General features: G+C 38.4%; 1 protein-coding gene across 1 annotated transcript in view; it reads right to left on the bottom strand.

Moving 5' to 3' along the window:
- IFT140 (intraflagellar transport 140) overlaps positions 1-18,484 on the bottom strand; it is a 519,705-nt gene that overhangs the window by 285,785 nt on the left and 215,436 nt on the right. The window contains exons 14-16 of the mRNA XM_053694547.1: positions 6,084-6,187; positions 4,899-5,067; positions 2,847-2,978 (exon numbers count right to left, since the gene is read on the bottom strand). Of these exons, the coding sequence (XP_053550522.1) occupies positions 2,847-2,978; positions 4,899-5,067; positions 6,084-6,187 (405 nt within the window). The remainder of the gene's footprint in view (positions 1-2,846; positions 2,979-4,898; positions 5,068-6,083; positions 6,188-18,484) is intronic.

The following is an 18,484-nucleotide window of genomic DNA, read 5'->3' as shown; positions in this document are numbered from 1 at the left end:
TTGCCTCTGAGGCTGCGATCTTCAATCCGTCCGATCCTATACAATCGGGCTCACTGACACCCCCTGCTAGCAGCCAATTGGCCGCGATTCTGCAGGGGGCAGCATTGCACAAGCAGTTCACAAGAACTGCTTGTGCAATGATAAATGCCGACAGCATATGCTGTCAGCATTTATCAATGTGCAGCGGACATGATACGCTACATTGTATCATGTCCGCTCACACTTTGGTAAATTGGCCCTATAGGGTCTATGTCACTCAGGGTCTAATGCACAGATATTAAAGCTGGTGTACACACAGTGTTATTAGCAATGAATACACTGCAAAAACGGACCGCTCACCAAATGCGAATTTGTTGTGTTCCTGTGCCATCAATAAGTAGAGCTCATACTGTGCTTTTGAGGTCCTTTATAGAGCTAACAAACCCAGAGCTGGCTTGAAGCTCTGGTACATGTGAGTATCATTTGGAATTTAACTGTGACATTACAGAGTAACACTATGGGCTCTATGGGCACTATGAGGTACATATTCGCCCCTGTCCGCCTGGCTTCTCCTCTGGTGGGCAGCAATCCGCTGCCCACAGTTACCATTGCACACAAGCGCTCATGTGTAACCCCCAGCCGGTGCATAGCCAATCACGAGCGAGCAGGAGCCGTCAATCTCCCCGGTCGGAAGAGAACAGGGCAGGGTAGGCGTGGTTTAATGATCGCTGCTTGATGAATCCTGGCTTCAGGTTTGCTTGTGTGAACCTGAAGTCAAAGAGGAAATAATGGTTTTATAAATCAAACTCTATGGGCTCTATTTAACAAGCTCCATATAGAGCTTGATGGCCCCTGTTTCTGGCGAGTCTTCAGACTCGCCAGAAACAGCAGTTATGAAGCAGCGGTCACAAAGACCGCTGCTCCATAACCTATCCGCCTGCTCTGAGCAGGCGGACACACATCGCCACAATACAACCCGATCGAGTATGATCGGGTTGATTGACACCCCCTGCTGGCAGCCCATTGGCCGCGAGTCTGCAGGGGGCGGCGTTGCACCAGCAGCTCTTGTGAGCTGCTGGTGCAATGCTGAATACGGCGAGCGTATTGCTCGCCGTATTCATTGAGGTCTGGCGGACCTGATCCGCAGTGTCAGATCAGGTCCGCCAGACCTTGATAAATATGCCCCTATGTGCGTTGTTTTTCTCTTCTCTCTTTGGATGAACAGTATTCGTATTCCAACAACAACCACGTTACCAGCGACTTTATTTAAATTAAGTATTGTTTCCAACTATACACTTTGTATCACACAATTTGTTTCCTTATTTCACTATTTGATGCGTGTGTATTACTTATTTTTACTTGATAAAATGTAATCACAGAGGTATAAAGTATATTAATATAACTGTGTTGGTTATGAAAAACTGGGGAATGGGTAATAAAGGCATTATCTATCTTTTAAAACAATAAACATTGTGGAGCAGACTGCCCCTTTAACATCTATTTAAGGGAAGCATTAAAGGAAAAGAAATGTCAAAATCAAAATGTTCATGGGTTTATTTCAGTTGTAAATAGAAGCATTTTTTAAATATACTTCCATTAACAAAAATGCTTCTAGTAAAGGCTATTCCTTTTTTCAGTGTCATCCACTCATATGTTGTGAGGGCCCGTGCAGCAGTATTCAAACACTACACCTTCTCAGAGAGGCAGCAGCTGCTTATATGACACAAATGAAGTCTTCCCAGGCACAATACACACCACAGCCAGCTCTCTGAGCTTAAAGGGATATGACACCAAAAAAAATCTTTCATGATTAAAGGGACACTGAACCCAAATTTTTTCTATCGTGATTCAGCTAGAGCATGCAATTTTAAGCAACTTTCTAATTTACTCCAATTATCAAACTATTTTCATTCTCTTGGTATCTTTATTTGAAATGGAAGAATGTAAGTTTAGATGCCGGCCCATTTTTGGTGAACACACTATGTTGTTCTTGCTGATTGGTGGGTAAATTCACCTACCAATAAACAAGTGCTTTCCATGGATCTGAACCAAAAAAAAGCTTAGATGCCTTCTTTTTCAAATAAAGAAAGCAAGAGAATGAAGAAAAATTGATAATATGAGTAAATCAGAAAGTTGTTTAAAATTGCATGCTCTATCTGAATCACGAAATAAAAAAATGTGGGTTCAGTGTCCCTTTAAGATAGAGCATACAATTTTACACAACTTTCCAATTTACTTCTATTATCTAATGTGCTTCCTTCTCTTGGTATCCTTTGTTGAAGAAGCAAGAATACACTAATGGGAGCTAGCTGAATGCACAAGATGAGGCATATATGTGCAGTCCCCAATCAGCAGCACTTGAGTCTACCTAGGTATCCTTTTCAACAAAGGATATCAGGAGAACAAAACAAATGAGATCATAGAAGTAAATTGGAAAGTTGCATAAAATCACATTAAAATTAAAATTATGTAAAAAAAAAAAAATGTCATGTCCTTTTAAATTCTGGTGTTTCGACCTTCACAGCATATGTGCGTATGATGCTGAAAAACAGTAATAACTGTTACTAAAAGCATTAGTATATTGCAAAAAATGTTTCTATTTAAAAATGAAATGCAACCATGCACATTTCAATGTTGACCTTTCTATCGCTTAAAATTACTGTTGAGATGTTTAATAATAATTCAAATAAAACGTCTCCATACAGAATTGAACAAATCCACTGTAGCAATCTTATGAAATAGATAAAATCATACTTGCACTCACTGCTGTTATCAAACAAAGGACTAACATATGGAGCAGGCTACAATATTTGCGCACACACACAAGTAGGAGCAATGAGTTTATCCAAAAAAGGAAGCCTGCTCACCTTCTTTGTGAAATAGTAATGTGGCACTTCGATCCCAAGGAGAGAATGGAGATTAGCAGGTCGTGGGAAACTATCTTGGAGAAAGAGCTCGTTTTCTTGGGTGCTAAAGAATGACATGACCAAGATGTCTTCCTGTTAAAGGAAGCAGAATGTAGAAACGTTAGGAACTATGGATATTAATCTAGCAACATATATTTCTTTTACTAATGATACTTTTTCCTTTTTAATGCAGGGAATAAGGACAATTTCTACTATTAACACACTGCTGTATGAGATAAATGAAGAACAAATGCCCTCTGGCAACCCATTCTCTGAAATATGCTCATAAACCGTATTAAAAGTAAACACACAGAACAAATGCTAAAATCACTATAAAGAATACAACATATTTAAAATGTTTTAACATTGCAAATATGCTAAAGAATGAAAGGTCTAGGCCAAAATAAACTTTCATGATTCAGATAGAGAATGTCATTTTAAACAATTTTCCAATTTACTTTTATCACCAATTCTGCTTTGTTCTCTTGGTATTCTTAGTTAAAAGCTTAACCTAAGAGGTTCATATGCTAATTTCTTAGACCTTGAAGGCCACCTCTTTTCAGAATGCATTTTAACAGTTTTTCACCACTAGAGGGTGTTAGTTCATGTATTTCATATAGATAACACTGTGCTCATGCACGTGAAGTTATCTGGGAGCAGGCACTGATTGGCTAAACTGCAAGTCTGTCAAAAGAACTGAAATAAAGGGGCAGTTTGCAGAGGCTTAGATACAAGATAATCACAGAGGTTAAAAGTATATTAATATAACTGTTGGTTATGCAAAACTGGGGAATGGGTAATAAAGAGATTATCTATCTTTTAAAACAATAAAAATTCTGGTGTAGACTGTCCCTTTAAGTATTTTTTCATATTCAAGCATCTGTGGGTCAAAGAAAATTATGAAATCCCTTAAATGTTCATTCTACTGTAAAACTAAGATGCTCTATTATGTTAGAGCATTTTATTTTTAACAAATTCCCATATTTCCCAAGTGTTTTACTCCTTCAAAAAAGACTAAATTCATAGTCAAAGTTGCAATCCTGGAACACGACTATTCTGCTCCAGATTAGATTATGACCAGTGACTGGAGCATAGGAGGAAGCATTTGTAACACACATGAAACTTGTCAGATCGGAGAAGTGGTGTTGCCCCCATACTGATCTGATATTATTTTACACTGCCCTCTGCAGCGACTGGAAGCTCATACGCACCCTAAGCATGCCCTTACTTTTAAAATGCATAGCGTCATTGTGAAATGGTCTGTGACACCGGACATTGGAAAATAAATCAAAATATATATGATTGGCTGATTTTACAACAGTAGTTTTATCTCCAGGCTAATACTGTTGTTCAGATGCCTCTTTAACAAGATTACACAATATTGTCAGATTGTATTTGCCTTGATATTAAAGAAATGTATTTTGATGCAATATATGAAGCAGTTGATAAAAAAGGATTTTGTTCTTTGGAAGAAATGTATAAAGTCTACTTTCTTGGGCAGCCTTCACTTTCAATTATGTCTCTTCCTTAACAGGAAATCAAGCAATAACTAGGCATGTGCATTCACATAATTCGTGATGATCCGAATGCGGAAGAAGGCGAACATTTGCGCCATTCAGCTTTTTTGGGAGACGGATTTCTCTGCAAATCCATATCTCGGTGTGTTGCACTTTCACAGGAGATATCGGGCCTCGAAAAGAGCAGAATGCTACGAGCGACCGCCTTTTATCGCATTTGGATCATCACGAATGACCCTAATGCACAAGCCTAGCAACAACAATATGAAAGGCTTAGGGAAAAAAGGATTTAAGGAAGCATATTCAATGTCAAAGATTTAAAAAATGTAAATAGTAATCAAATGTGGCATACTATTGTCCTAATTATTTCAGTATCTATAACTATTTTACTCCATATAACTCCATATACAGAACCGGCTTTACATAATAGCCTAACTAGTCTCAGTGGATACACAATGCATTGCGACCTCTTCAAGAGTAAAATCATCAAACATACCTTCAGTTGAGAGATCTCTACTTGCTTGTCTGTTTCATGCTTGGGTGAGGAGTTCAGTGATTTTGGAACAGCTAGCATGGCCTCAGAAACAAACAGACGAGGATCACTCTGATCCCAATAGTGGCTTATTGGAATGCGATCAAGTAATTTGGTGTTTCTTGGGAGGTTTCTGTTTAAAGATAAAGCAATGATGTTCATCCAATATTGTATAATCTAATAGTCATCACACATTATAGCCTAGATTATGGCCTAGTCTTGATCTAAGATTAAAGAACCAGTCAACACAGTAGATTTGCATAATCAACAAATGCAAGATAACAAGACAATGCAATAGCACTTAGTCTTAACTTCAAATGAGTAGTAGATTTTTTTCTGACAATGTTAAAAGTTATGTCTTTTTCCACTCCCCCTGCACCATGTGACAGCCATCAGCCAATTACAAATGCATACACGTACCATGTGACAGTCATCAGCCATTCACAAATGCATACACACTTATTCTTGCACATGCTCAGTAGGAGCTGGTGACTCAACATGTTTAAATATAGAAAGACTGTGCACATTTTGTTAATGGAAGTAAATTGGAAAGTTGTTTAAAATGGCATGGTCTATCTGAATAATGAAAGTTTAGCTTTGATTGAGTGTCCCTTTAACACACAATCTGGCATTACAAGTGGATGGTTAACATTTTTAACGAAAGCATCTTAACGTAGACAAAACTCTTTTAAAGCCACCTATATTTTAAATGGATAGGCTGCTCATTGCGCTCATATTACAAGTGGTGAATTAAGTGTTGTGCTTGAGCCCAATCCAAAAGAGCAATTTAAAATGTAGTGCTTTTTGACACCTAAAGTAAACCATTATCACTTGCTAGTTTGCATAACAATACACATGAAAATCCTATCAAATTTACAAAATAACACCATTATGTGCCAGATTACAAGTGCTCGAGCGTTATTTGCGCTAGAAGTAAGCTTTTTGTGCTTGTCGGTTGTGCTCGTATTATGAGTTGAAAGTAAAGTGTTTTCACTTGCGCACTAACTCGACAAGCGCAAAAAGCCGACAACTTTTTTGTTTGGTGAAACAGTTAATCCTGTTTGGTTTAAAGTTTAAATTATCCAGACTTTCAGTTTTGTGTAAACTTTTGTGATTTATTCCAGAAAAAAATAGTTTGTGATCTCTTACGATTCTGATTCTTGCTCCGTCTGTCCATTCCAGAAGTCAAAGAATGTTACCGTATCCAATTCAACATCATACACGTATATTTTTGAGTCCAGATGGCCATCAGTCTGCAGACAAATATTAAATATTCAACTTTGTTAACAAGGGATAAAAGTGATATGCTATTGCCATCTTGTGGTGAAAACACAAATATACAAAACAGAATTCTTTAAAAGGTCATAAATATCAAAAGGTATGTGGTCTGCAAGGCATTTATATGTTTGAGATTGTCATCTCGAACACGCCAATCATTGCCTTCCAAGATCGGCACCAAACATGTCCTAGTGGTGTCAGTCTTCGACTAAAAAAAGCCAAAGACTTTATATGCACTACACAATGTATTTCTTATCTACCTTACAACAATAACATAAGGTTGTACATGGATTTAAAAGTAACTATAATATTAAACATAATAATAATATTATTAATATAAAATAATAATAATAAAAAATTACTCTAATTCACACATTGTATCTCTTGGTCTAGACTCAAAAATTGTGAACTGGGTGGAATACTGGCTTAAGGACAGAAAACAAAGTGTTTTAGTAAATGGAGTTCATTCAGCAGAGGGGGCTGTTACTAGTGGTGCTCCTCAGGGGTCAGTTCTGGGGCCTGTTTTGTTTAACATATTTATCTGCAATATCAGCAAAGGGCTACAGGGGAAGGTATATCTGTTTGCAGATGATACAAAAATTTGTAACAGAGTGGATGTTCCAGGGGGGAGGTGGGGTAGACAAAATGATAAGTGATATACAACAATTGGAAAATTGGACATACGACTGGGATCTAAAGTTTAACACAGCAAAGTGTAAAATAATGCATTTAGGGAAGAAAAATCCAAATGGTAACTACAGACTCAATGACACTTTACTGACTGTTAAAGATGAGGAACAGGACTTGGGAATTACTATTTCAGATTATTTAAAATTTAGTAAACAATGTAGTAATGCAGCAAGTAAGGCTAGCAGAATGTTTGGATGTATTGGTAGAGATATTTGCAGCAGAAATAGTAAGGTTCTTATGCCACTTTACAGATCACTAGTTAGGCCTCATCTTGAGTATTGTGTACAGTTCTGGAGGCCATATCTTCAGGAGGATATTAACAAACCTGAATCTGTGCAAAGGAGGGCTACCAAAAGGGTACATGGTCTAAAAAATAAAACTTACCAGGATAGGCTCAATGACCTAAATATGTATAGCTTAGAGGAGAGAAGGGAAAGAGGTGATATGATAGCAGTTTTCAAGTACGTTAAAGGGCTTAGTAAAACTGGGCTGTGGGTATTTTACAAGAACAAGGGGTCATGATCTCAAGCTGAAGGGTAGTAGATTCAGGAGTAATTTGAGAAAGCATTTCTTTACAGAAAGAGTGATTGATTTATGGAATAAAATTCCTCAAGAGGTAGTAATGACAAACACTGTGGGGGACTTTAAAAATGCCTGGGACAAGCATAAGGCTATCCTACGAACTAGATAAGTTTATACTGTTAGGTGGGCCTATGGCTCTTTTCTGCAGTCAATATCTATGTTTCTATGTTACTCTTAAAGAAACAGTAAACCCCTTGAGATTTTAATATAAAATGTTAAGTTATGCATAGTAAAACAGCTTTGCAATATACTTTCATTATTTATTTTGCCCCACTTTCACATAATTTAGCACAGAAAATTGTGCATTTTCTAATTCTCAAAACTAGAAATGCACACTGCCGACTTCTTAAGGATAACTCTGTTATATACACTATATGGCAAAAAGTATAAGGACATCCCTACTATTAACTGAGTTTAGGTGTTTTAGCCATACCCATTGTAGATCATACAAACTCATCTACTGCATTACTCACTACAGAGTTCCAAACTGCCTCTGGAAGCAACATCAGCACAAGCACTGTGTCTCTGAAGCTTTGTTAAATATGTGTACATGGCCGAGCAGCTGTACACATGCCTCACATCAACATGCTAAATGCCAAGCATTGGCTGAAGTGGTGTAAAGCACACACCGCCACTGGACTCTTGAGCAGTAGAAAGGAGTTCTCGGGAGGGATGAATCATACTTTCCTATTTGGCATTTTGGCAGTCTGACTGAAGAATCTGGGTGTGACATATCTCAGCAGAATGCTATCTACTGAAATGCATTGTGCCTACTGTAAAGTTTGTTGGAGGAGGGAAAATGGTCTGGGGCTTTTAAGGGTTTGGACTAAGCCCATTAGTCCTACTGATGGGTCATCTCAATGCTACAGGATAAAAAGATTTTTAGACAACAGGGGGCTTCCAACTTTGTGGCAGAAGTCTCTCTCTCCTTGAGGCCAGGCACATGTTGGCCAAGAAGCTCTGACCTGCAAACATGCCAATTCTTTCCTAAAGTTGTTTAATAGGGTTGGGTATATAGATATATACTTATATATATATATATATATATATATATATATATATATATATGGAGCACACTTGAATTGGATCACAGCTGACCTCATTGAAATGTACCAGTTTCGTGATTCATTGTGGTCAAAGTTCAAGCATACCGGCTCTATGAACGATCACTTTGTATATAGACAATGGCGAAATATATGCACTAAACAAACAAAATTGGCCAAGGCCCTATATTTCTGTGAAAATCTGAACAATAACATATCAAACCCTAGAAAGTTTTGGAAAATCATAAATAACTTACACACTCCACAAATCCACTCCCAACCCTCCACTGTCAAAGTGGACAACCAAACCCTGCAACTTCCCTTAGAAGTAGCAAATGCCTTCAACAATTATTTTGTCGGCTGTTCCACCACCCTCATTGACAAACTAAAAAATGACACGCATCCTTCTACTACAAATGTGGATCAGGCCCCTCTAAATCTGCAAAGACCCAATATAGAGAAGTTCAACTTTAGACCTGTACCCATCAGTTTCATTAAGAAACACCTTAAAGGGCCATAATACCCAAATGTTTAAACACTTGAAAGTGATGCAGCAAAGCTGTAAAAAGCTGACTAGAAAATATCTCCTGAACATCTCTATGTAAAAAAGAAAGATATTTTACCTCAAAAGTTCCTCAGTAGCCACCTCCCATTGTAAAGGATTTCTAAGCAGCATTTTAGTGTGTCTGTCCTGGGACAGCTGAAAGGATGAGCCTCGTGAACTCTCATATTATTTCACCAATCAGGTAAAGGAAGCTTACTATGAAATCTCATGAGAGTTAAGTCAAATCTCATGAGCTCACAGTAAGAGTTCATGACCTCAGCACTGCTGATGCTGATTGGCTGCTGTTCATTTCTTCATTTTTTTATTTTTTTTTACCTGCAGCTGGGAGCAGGTGAAGTATAACTTTTTACACAGAACTTACTCTGCTGAGCTGAGGAAATTGTGAGGTAAAATATCTTCCTTTTTTACATAGAGATGCTCAGGTGATATTTTCCTGTCAGCTTTTTACAGTTATACTGCATCAGTTTCAAGTGATTTAGCATATGAGTATTATGTCCCTTTAATAATCTAAACATTAAAAACCAGTCTGGACCTGATCAAATTCGAGCAATGCTGTTGAAGCTCAGTGTGCCGGCAATTGCTAAACCTGTCACAACCCTAATTAACGAATCCTGGTGTCTGGATACATACTCAAACTTTGGAAGACTGCAAAGTAGTGCGATAACCTTGATTTCTAATTATCGCCCAATATCATTACTCCCAGTATTGTAAAAAATCTTAGAAAAGTGCGTCCATATGCAACTATGTGAGTATTACCAACAATCTAACTATCTGAACCCTGATCAATCAGGTTTTCGCCCGAACCACTCCACTACTACTGCCCTCCTAAAAGTTTGCAACAACATCCAAACTGGCATTGAACAAGGAGACCTAACTGGAGCTATTTTTCTTGATTTTGCAAAGGCCTTTGACACAGTAGACCACGACATACTACTGCTCAAACTAAAAAACTCAGGTATTGGTGATCGTCCGCTAACCTGGTTTCGATCATATGTATCGGATCGATCACAATATGTCTCCATTTCTGACAGCGACTCCCTCCCTCTCCCAGTCACGTGTGGTGTTCCCCAAGTTTCTATTCTCGGCCCCCTACTATTCACATTATTTATAAATGATCTGCCAAACATCTGCAAATCCTTAACTGTACACACGTACGCAGACGACACGGCAATCTATACAAGCAAATCCGATCTGCCGCAGCTTGAGGCAGTGCTCCAAGACCAGTTCACAGAGGTAGTAAAGTGGATCTCAAAAAACAAACTCTTCCTAAACACTGACAAAACTGTCACAATGATCTTTGGAACGGTACCTAAATTACACAAACTACAAAATTCCCATCTACGCATCAAAACAAAATCAAATTCCACGCTGACCGCAGTCCACTCTTTCAAATAGTTGGGTATGTTGTTAGACCCCAATCTATCTTTTGGCCTCCACATAGAAAAACTTGCATCTAAACTCTATCAAAAACTAGGTGCCCTGTACAGAAACAAATCATGTCTAAGTTCTACAGTAAATGAAAAGATTGCACAGCAAATGTTGATGCTGATCATGGATTATGGGGATGAAGTATATGTACCTTCACAGCAAACTCACCTAAATAAACTTAATACATTGTATAACTTGTTCTGCCGCTTTGTGCTACAATGTAACTACAGGACCCACCATTGTGACATGCTAAAAGAACTAAACTGGCTGTCGCTAGAATCCAGACGCACCCTTCATCTTTCCAGCCTTGTGTTTAAGAGCTTTTCTGGGAAGCTCCCACCCTACCTGGGCAGAATGCTCTCCTTGGCTGTTCCCACCTCCTATAACCTCCGATCCAGAACCAGCACATTATTTAGTTTGCCACAATACAAAAAGAAAGCAACTCGATCCTCCTTTTCCTACAGAGCACCACAATTATGGAACGACCTCCCGCACACTTTCAAACCTTCCCCAAGCCTAAAATCTTTTAAGAGATCCCTGTCTACATATCTCAAAACAGAATGCACCTGTCATGGTTGATTATATATTTTCTACCTGTTCTATGTTAAATTTTGCATATATTATGTATTAATATTGTTTCTGTATTTTATTGTACCCTATTGTAACAATGCAATGTTTTGTGGACCCAGGACATGCTTGAAAACGAGAGAAATCTCAAATGTATCCTTCATGGTAAAATATTTTATAATAAATAATATATACATATATATATATATATGTGTATATGTATTTTATCTCACAATCCCTCACATTTTTGTAAATATTTTATTATATCTTTTCATGTGACAACACTGAAGAAATTACAGTTTGCTACAATGTAAAGTAGTAAGTGTACATCCTGTATAACAGTGTAAATTTGCTGTCCACTCAAAATAACTCAACACACAGCCATTAATGTCTATACTGTTGGCAACAAAAGTAAGTACACCCCTAAGTAAAAAAGTGTCCAAATTGGGTGCAATTAGACATTTTCCCTCCCCGGTGTCATGTGACTCGTTCGTGTTACAAGGTCTCAGGTGTGAATGGGGAGCAGGTGTGTTAAATTTGGTGTTATCGCTCTCACACTCTCTCATACTGGTCACTGGAAGTTCAAGATGGCACCTCATGGCAAAGAACTCTCTGAGGATCTGAAAAAAAGAATTGTTGCTCTACATAAAGATGGCCTAGGCTATAAGAACATTGCCAAGACCCTGAAATTGAGCTGCAGCATGGTGGGCAAGACCATAAAGCGGTTTCACAGGACAGGTTCCACTCAGAACAGGCCTCGCCATGGTCGACCAAAGTAGTTGAGTGCATGTGCTCAGCGTCATATCCAGAGGTTGTCTTTGGGAAATAGACGTATGAGTGCTGCCAGTATTGCTGCAGAGGTTTAAGTGGTGGGGGGGGTCAGCCTGTCAGTGCTCAGAACATACACCACACACTGCCTCTTCTAAAGATGATGTACAAGAAAGCCTGCAAACAGTTTGCTGAAGACAAGCAGACTAAAGACATGGATTACTGGACCATGTCCTGTAGTCCGATGAGACCAAGATAAACTTATTTGGTTCAGATGGTGTCAAGCGTGTGTGGCGGCAACCAGGTGAGGAGTACAAAGACAAGTGTGTCTTGCCTACAGTCAAGAATGGTCTGGGCCTACATGAGTGCTGCCGGCACTGGAGAGCTACAGTTCATTGAGGGAACCATGAATGCCAACATTTTCTGTGACATACTGAAGCAGAGCATGATCCCTCCCCTTCGGAGACTGGGCCGCAGGGCAGTATTCCAACATGATAACAACCCCAAACACACCTCCAAGACGACCACTGCCTTGCTAAAGAAGCTGAGGGTAAAGGTAATGGACTGTCCATGCATGTCTCCAGACCTAAACCCTATTGAGCATCTGTGGTGCATCCTCAAACGGAACGTGGGGGAGCGCAAGGTCTCTAACATCCACAAGCTCCGTGAAGTCGTCATGGAGGAGTGGAAGAGGACTTCAGTGGCAACCTGTGAAGCTCTGGTGAACTCCATGCCCAAGAGGGTTAAGGCAGTGCTGGAAAATAATGGTGGCCACACAAAATATTGACACTTTTGGCCCAATTTGGACATTTCCACTTAGGGGTGTACTCACTATTGTTGCCAACGGTTTAGACATTAATGGCTGTGTCTTGAGTTATTTTGAATGGACAGCAAATTTACACTGTTTTACAGGCTGTACACTCTTTACTTTACATTATAGCAAAGTGTAATTTCTTCAGTGTTGTCACATGAAAAGATATAATAAAATATTTACAAAAATGTGAGGAGGGTACTCACTTTTGTGAAATACTGTGCGTATATATATATATATATATATATACACACACATATACACACTTATATATATGTGTTTGTGTGTGTGCTTGCGCTAATGGAGCAGGCTGGGGGTGTTACCAGTCCCCTTTCAAAATAATAATAATAATACATAGTTAATGCAATTAAAATAAAGGAATATTAGCCTTTAATACCTACTGGTAACTGTCTTCCTTTCTATCCTCAACCGGATCAGGAGGAATTAGTTTAACACAATATTAAAACCCATGGTTTTGGAATGGGATGTCCAAAAAGCTCATACAGGTGTGATGGTTGGAATCCACATACTTTAAAGTATATTTCCCTAATTGGCTTCACCAGATAACAACAAAACAATGCAGTTTACACTAACATAATGGCTGTGGCTAGTCTTGTCTTCTGCAGAAGCAAGTCTGGATTGGCTTCTTCAAATAAGGTAAGTGGCAGTGGAGTTCAGCTATTTAAAAACAACTGCAGCAAACGAAAATGTTTAGGTTTGGCTTGTATGTTACTCTATAGCAAGACAACAGAAATATTTTGTAATTACAAAGTGTTTAGTGTCCCTTTAAGCCTTAAAAAGTTCAGCTAATCCACTTATAAGTCTAGTATTGCACCTTTTGAAAGTGCCTGTCTGTGTATTTGTAGTACAATGAAATTGCCTGAGGCAGCTGAGCTTTTGAGAGTGAATTTAAGCTTTTAAAGGGACCTGATACCAAAAAAAAAATTCTTTCATGATTCAGATAGAGGATACGATTTTAAAGAATATTCCAATTTACTTCATTCTTCATATATCCTTTTTTAAAGAAATAGCAATGCACATGAGTGAGCCAATCACACGAGGCATCTATGTGCAGCCACCAATCAGCAGCTAATGAGCCTATTTAGAGATTATTTTTAACAAAGGATATCAAGAGAATGAAGCAAATTCGATAATACAGGGAGTGCAGAATTATTAGGCAAATTAGTATTTTGACCACATCATCCTCTTTATGCATGTTGTCTTACTCCAAGCTGTATAGGCTCGAAAGCCTACTACCAATTAAGCATATTAGGTGATGTGCATCTCTGTAATGAAAAGGGGTGTGGTCTAATGACATCAACAACCTATATCAGGTGTGCATAATTATAAGGCAACTTCCTTTCCTTTGGCTAAATGGGTCAAAAGAAGGACTTGACAGGCTCAGAAAAGTCAAAAATAGTAAGATATCTTGCAGAGGGATGAAGCACTCTTAAAATTGCAAAGCTTCTGAAGCGTGATCATCGAACAATCAAGCGTTTCATTCAAAATAGTCAACAGGGTCGCAAGAAGCGTGTGGAAAAACCAAGGTGCAAAATAACTGCCCAGGAACTTAGAAAAGTCAAGCGTGCAGCTGCCAAGATGCCACTTGCCACCAGTTTGGCCATATTTCAGAGCTGCAACATCACTGGAGTGCCCAAAAGCACAAGGTGTGCAATACTCAGAGACATGGCCAAGGTAAGAAAGGCTGAAAGACGACCACCACTGAACAAGACACACAAGCTGAAACGTCAAGACTGGGCCAAGAAATATCTCAAGACTGATTTTTCTAAGGTTTTATGGACTGATGAAATGAGAGTGAGTCTTGATGGGCCAGATGGATGGGCCCGTGGCTGGATTGGTAAAGGGCAGAGAACTCCAGTCCGACTCAGACGCCAGCAAGGTGGAGGTGGAGTACTGGTTTGGGCTGGTATCATCAAAGATTAGCTTGTGGGGCCTTTTCGGGTTGAGGATGGAGTCAAGCTCAACTCCCAGTCCTACTGCCAGTTTCTGGAAGACACCTTCTTCAAGCAGTGATACAGGAAGAAGTCTGCATCCTTCAAGAAAAACATGATTTTCATGCAGGACAATGCTCCATCACACGCGTCCAAGTACTCCACAGTGTGGCTGGCAAGAAAGGGTATAAAAGAAGAAAATCTAATGACATGGCCTCCTTGTTCACCTGATCTGAACCCCATTGAGAACCTGTGGTCCATCATCAAATGTGAGATTTACAAGGAGGGAAAACAGTACACCTCTCTGAACAGTGTCTGGGAAGCTGTGGTTGCTGCTGCACGCAATGTTGATGGTGAACAGATCAAAACACTGACAGAATCCATGGATGGCAGGCTTTTGAGTGTCCTTGCAAAGAAAGGTGGCTATATTGGTCACTGATTTGTTTTTGTTTTGTTTTTGAATGTCAGAAATGTATATTTGTGAATGTTGAGATGTTATATTGGTTTCACTGGTAAAAATAAATAATTGAAATGGGTATATATTTGTTTTTTGTTAAGTTGCCTAATAATTATGCACAGTAATAGTCACCTGCACACACAGATATCCCCCTAAAATAGCTAAATATAAAAACAAACTAAAAACTACTTCCAAAAATATTCAGCTTTGATATTAATGAGTTTTTTGGGTTCATTGAGAACATGGTTGTTGTTCAGTAATAAAATTAATCCTCAAAAATACAACTTGCCTAATAATTCTGCACTCCCTGTAGAAGTAAATTAGAAATTTGTTTAACATTGTGCTTTCTTAATCATGAAAGAAAAAAAAATGGGTTTGATGTCCCTTCAAGCTTAAAAACGAAATTTATGCTTACCTAATAAATTATTTTCTTTCAGAATGATGATGGTCCACAGTCTTCCATAACATATGGGATATATTTCCCGCCACTAGGAGAAGTCAAAGAACCCATATTAGAGCTTAAAATCCCTCCCACCTCCCATCTCTCTCTTAGTTTACTTACAGCCAAGTAGGGAATAGGAAAGATATAGGAAGGAAAGACAAAGCAGGGTCTGTAGAGGTGTCATTAGAACTGTCAGCCAAAAATTAAAACGGGCGGTGCCGGTGGTAAGCATAAATTTTGTTTTCTTTTGTAAAATGATGATGGTCTACAGTCCTCAATAACATTAGGGATTAACACCCAAGCAGATGGTCTATGTTACGGAAAGCATGTGACAGTTTTTATGGCAGTTCCTATTTAACCGACACTGCGGCCTGAAGGACTTTCCTGCGAAAAAGCAAAACCTCAAAGCGATAAAATCTGAAAAAAGTATGCTGAGAAGACAAAGTTGCAGCTTTGCAAAATCTGCTCCAAAGATGCATCATTTTTAAAAACCCACTATGTTGCAACTGCTCTTGTAGCCTTGTGCATCACTTCTTTGAGCCAAGAGGCCAAGGCTAACTTAGTAGCTTTCTGCCCCTTACGAGTCCCAGAGTAGTAAAAAAAAAAAAAACTAGAAGTTTGTCTGCAATCTTTAGTAGGTTGGAGATAGAATTCTTGATTGGGATTTTCCATATAAACTACCTTATGAAGAAAATCATATTTAGTACAAAGTACAGCCTTTTCCTTGCAAATAATTAGAAATAGAGAATCACAAGACAAGGTTGACAACTTAAAAACTCTCTTTGCTGAAGAGATTGCGAATAGTAATAGTATTTTGCAAGATAAAAAACTGTGGACCATCATCATCTTACGAAAGAAAACTTATTTTCTTTAAAACAATGTCCAATGATCTAGGGATTATTTGCATTGCTGTAATTAATGACTTCCAGTCTACATACAGCAGTGCATTATCAGGTGTCAAGAAGTGTTATCCCAATGAGGGTTAAGGCTTGCAAGATACGTCCTCTGATTTGTTGTATTGTCAGTAGCCTATTATAAGCTAAATTGCCATAGAGCAGAGGAATGGCCAGGGACTGCAGAAATAAGTTGAACATCACGTAAAATATGCAAAAACAAAGCATAGATATTTTAAAAGGACATAAAATGTATTTCATTTTTTAATACTTTTGTGACTTACAGGCATGGAAAATAGTAATTTTTGATCATTTTATTTTTTAAAAAATATAAGTGAAAAAGTTTGGATTTTAAAATAAGTTTGGATCTTGGAATATGTACTTGTATTTACACTAGAGCAGATATTAACCTTACAAGCTACCTGATTAACCCCTTCACCGCCGGGAATATTAGAAGTGTGTTGCGCAGCTGCAATTAGCAGTCTTCTAGTTACCAAAAAGCAATGGCAAAGTCGTGCATGTCTACTATTTCTGAACAAAAAGGATTCCCGAATTTTTTTTTTTTTTTTATATGATCACATTTGGTAGCAAGATGGTGGGATGAAGTATATCAAAATGGGCCTAGATCAATACCTTTGGTTGTCTACTTAAAAAATAATTATATATATAGTTTTAATAGGAAAATACAAAAACAAGGCTCTATTTCTGTTAAAATGGAGTGATAGCAAAAATGCTAAAAATTCTCTGGTCTTTTTGGCAAGGGTTTGTCTGAAATTTCCAATACTGAAGGAGTTAAAGAGATAGAAAGGTCAAATTTGAAATGTGCATTGATGCATTTAAATTTTAAAGGGACAGTAAAGTCATAATTAGACATTCCTAATTCCAATTAACTTTTATTATTAATTTGCTTCCTTCCCTTGGTATCCTTTGCTGAAAGCTTTATCTAGGTAAGCTCAGGAGCTGCAAAAAAAAACACAATTTATGCTTACCTGATAAATTTATTTGTCTTGTGGTGTATCCAGTCCACTGATCATCCATTACTTGTGGGATATTCTCATTCCCAACAGGAAGTTGCAAGAGGACACCCACAGCAGAGCTGCAATATAGCTCCTCCCCTAACTGTCATAGCCAGTCATTCGACTGAAAACAAGCCGAGAAAGGAGGAACCATAGGGTGCAGTGGTTACTGTAGTTTAAATTTAAACATTACCTGCCTTAAAATGACAGGGCGGGCCGTGGACTGGATACACCACAAGAGAAATAAATTTATCAGGTAAGCATAAATTGTGTTTTCTCTTGTAAGGTGTATCCAGTCCACGGATCATCCATTACTTGTGGGATACCAATACCAAAGCTAAAGTACACGGATGAAGGGAGGGACAAGGCAGGAACTTAAATGGAAGGAAACACTGCCTGTAAAACCTTTCTCCCAAATATTATAATATAAATTTGCAAAATTTTGAAAAAGTATGAAGCGAAGACCAAGTCGCCGCCTTGCAAATCTGTTCAAAAGAAGCCTCATTTTTAAAGGCCCAAGTGGAAGTCACAGCTCTAGTGGAATGAGCTGTAATCCTTTCAGGAGGCTGCTGTCCAGCAGTCTCATAGGCTAAGCGGATTAAGCTTCTTAGCCAAAAAGAAGGAGAGGTTGCCGAAGCCTTTTGACCTCTCCTCTGTCCAGAGTAGACAACAAACCAAGCAGATGTTTGACGAAAATCTTTAGTAGCTTGTAAGTAAAACTTTAAAGCACGGACCACGTCCAGATTGTGTAACACAAGGATGGAACAACAATCTCTTGATTGATATTCTGGTTAGATACCACCTTAGGTAAGAACCCAGATTTGGTACGCAGGACTAACTTATCCGTATGAAAAATCAGATAAGGAGAATCACATTGTAAGGCAGATAACTCAGAGACTCTACGAGCCGAGGAAATAGCTACCAAAAAAAAAAAAAAAGGACTTTCCAAGATAAAAGTTTGATATCTATGGAATGAAGAGGTTCAAACGGAACTCCTTGAAGAACCTTAAGAACCAAGTTTAAGCTCCATGGTGGAGCAACCGGTTTAAACACAGGCT

This window comes from Bombina bombina, chromosome 11, assembly GCF_027579735.1.
Source record: "Bombina bombina isolate aBomBom1 chromosome 11, aBomBom1.pri, whole genome shotgun sequence".
NCBI classification, from domain to species: Eukaryota; Metazoa; Chordata; class Amphibia; order Anura; family Bombinatoridae; genus Bombina; species Bombina bombina.
Note: the sequence above shows the minus strand (reverse complement) of the source record. Positions and strands in the feature narration are given on the sequence as shown.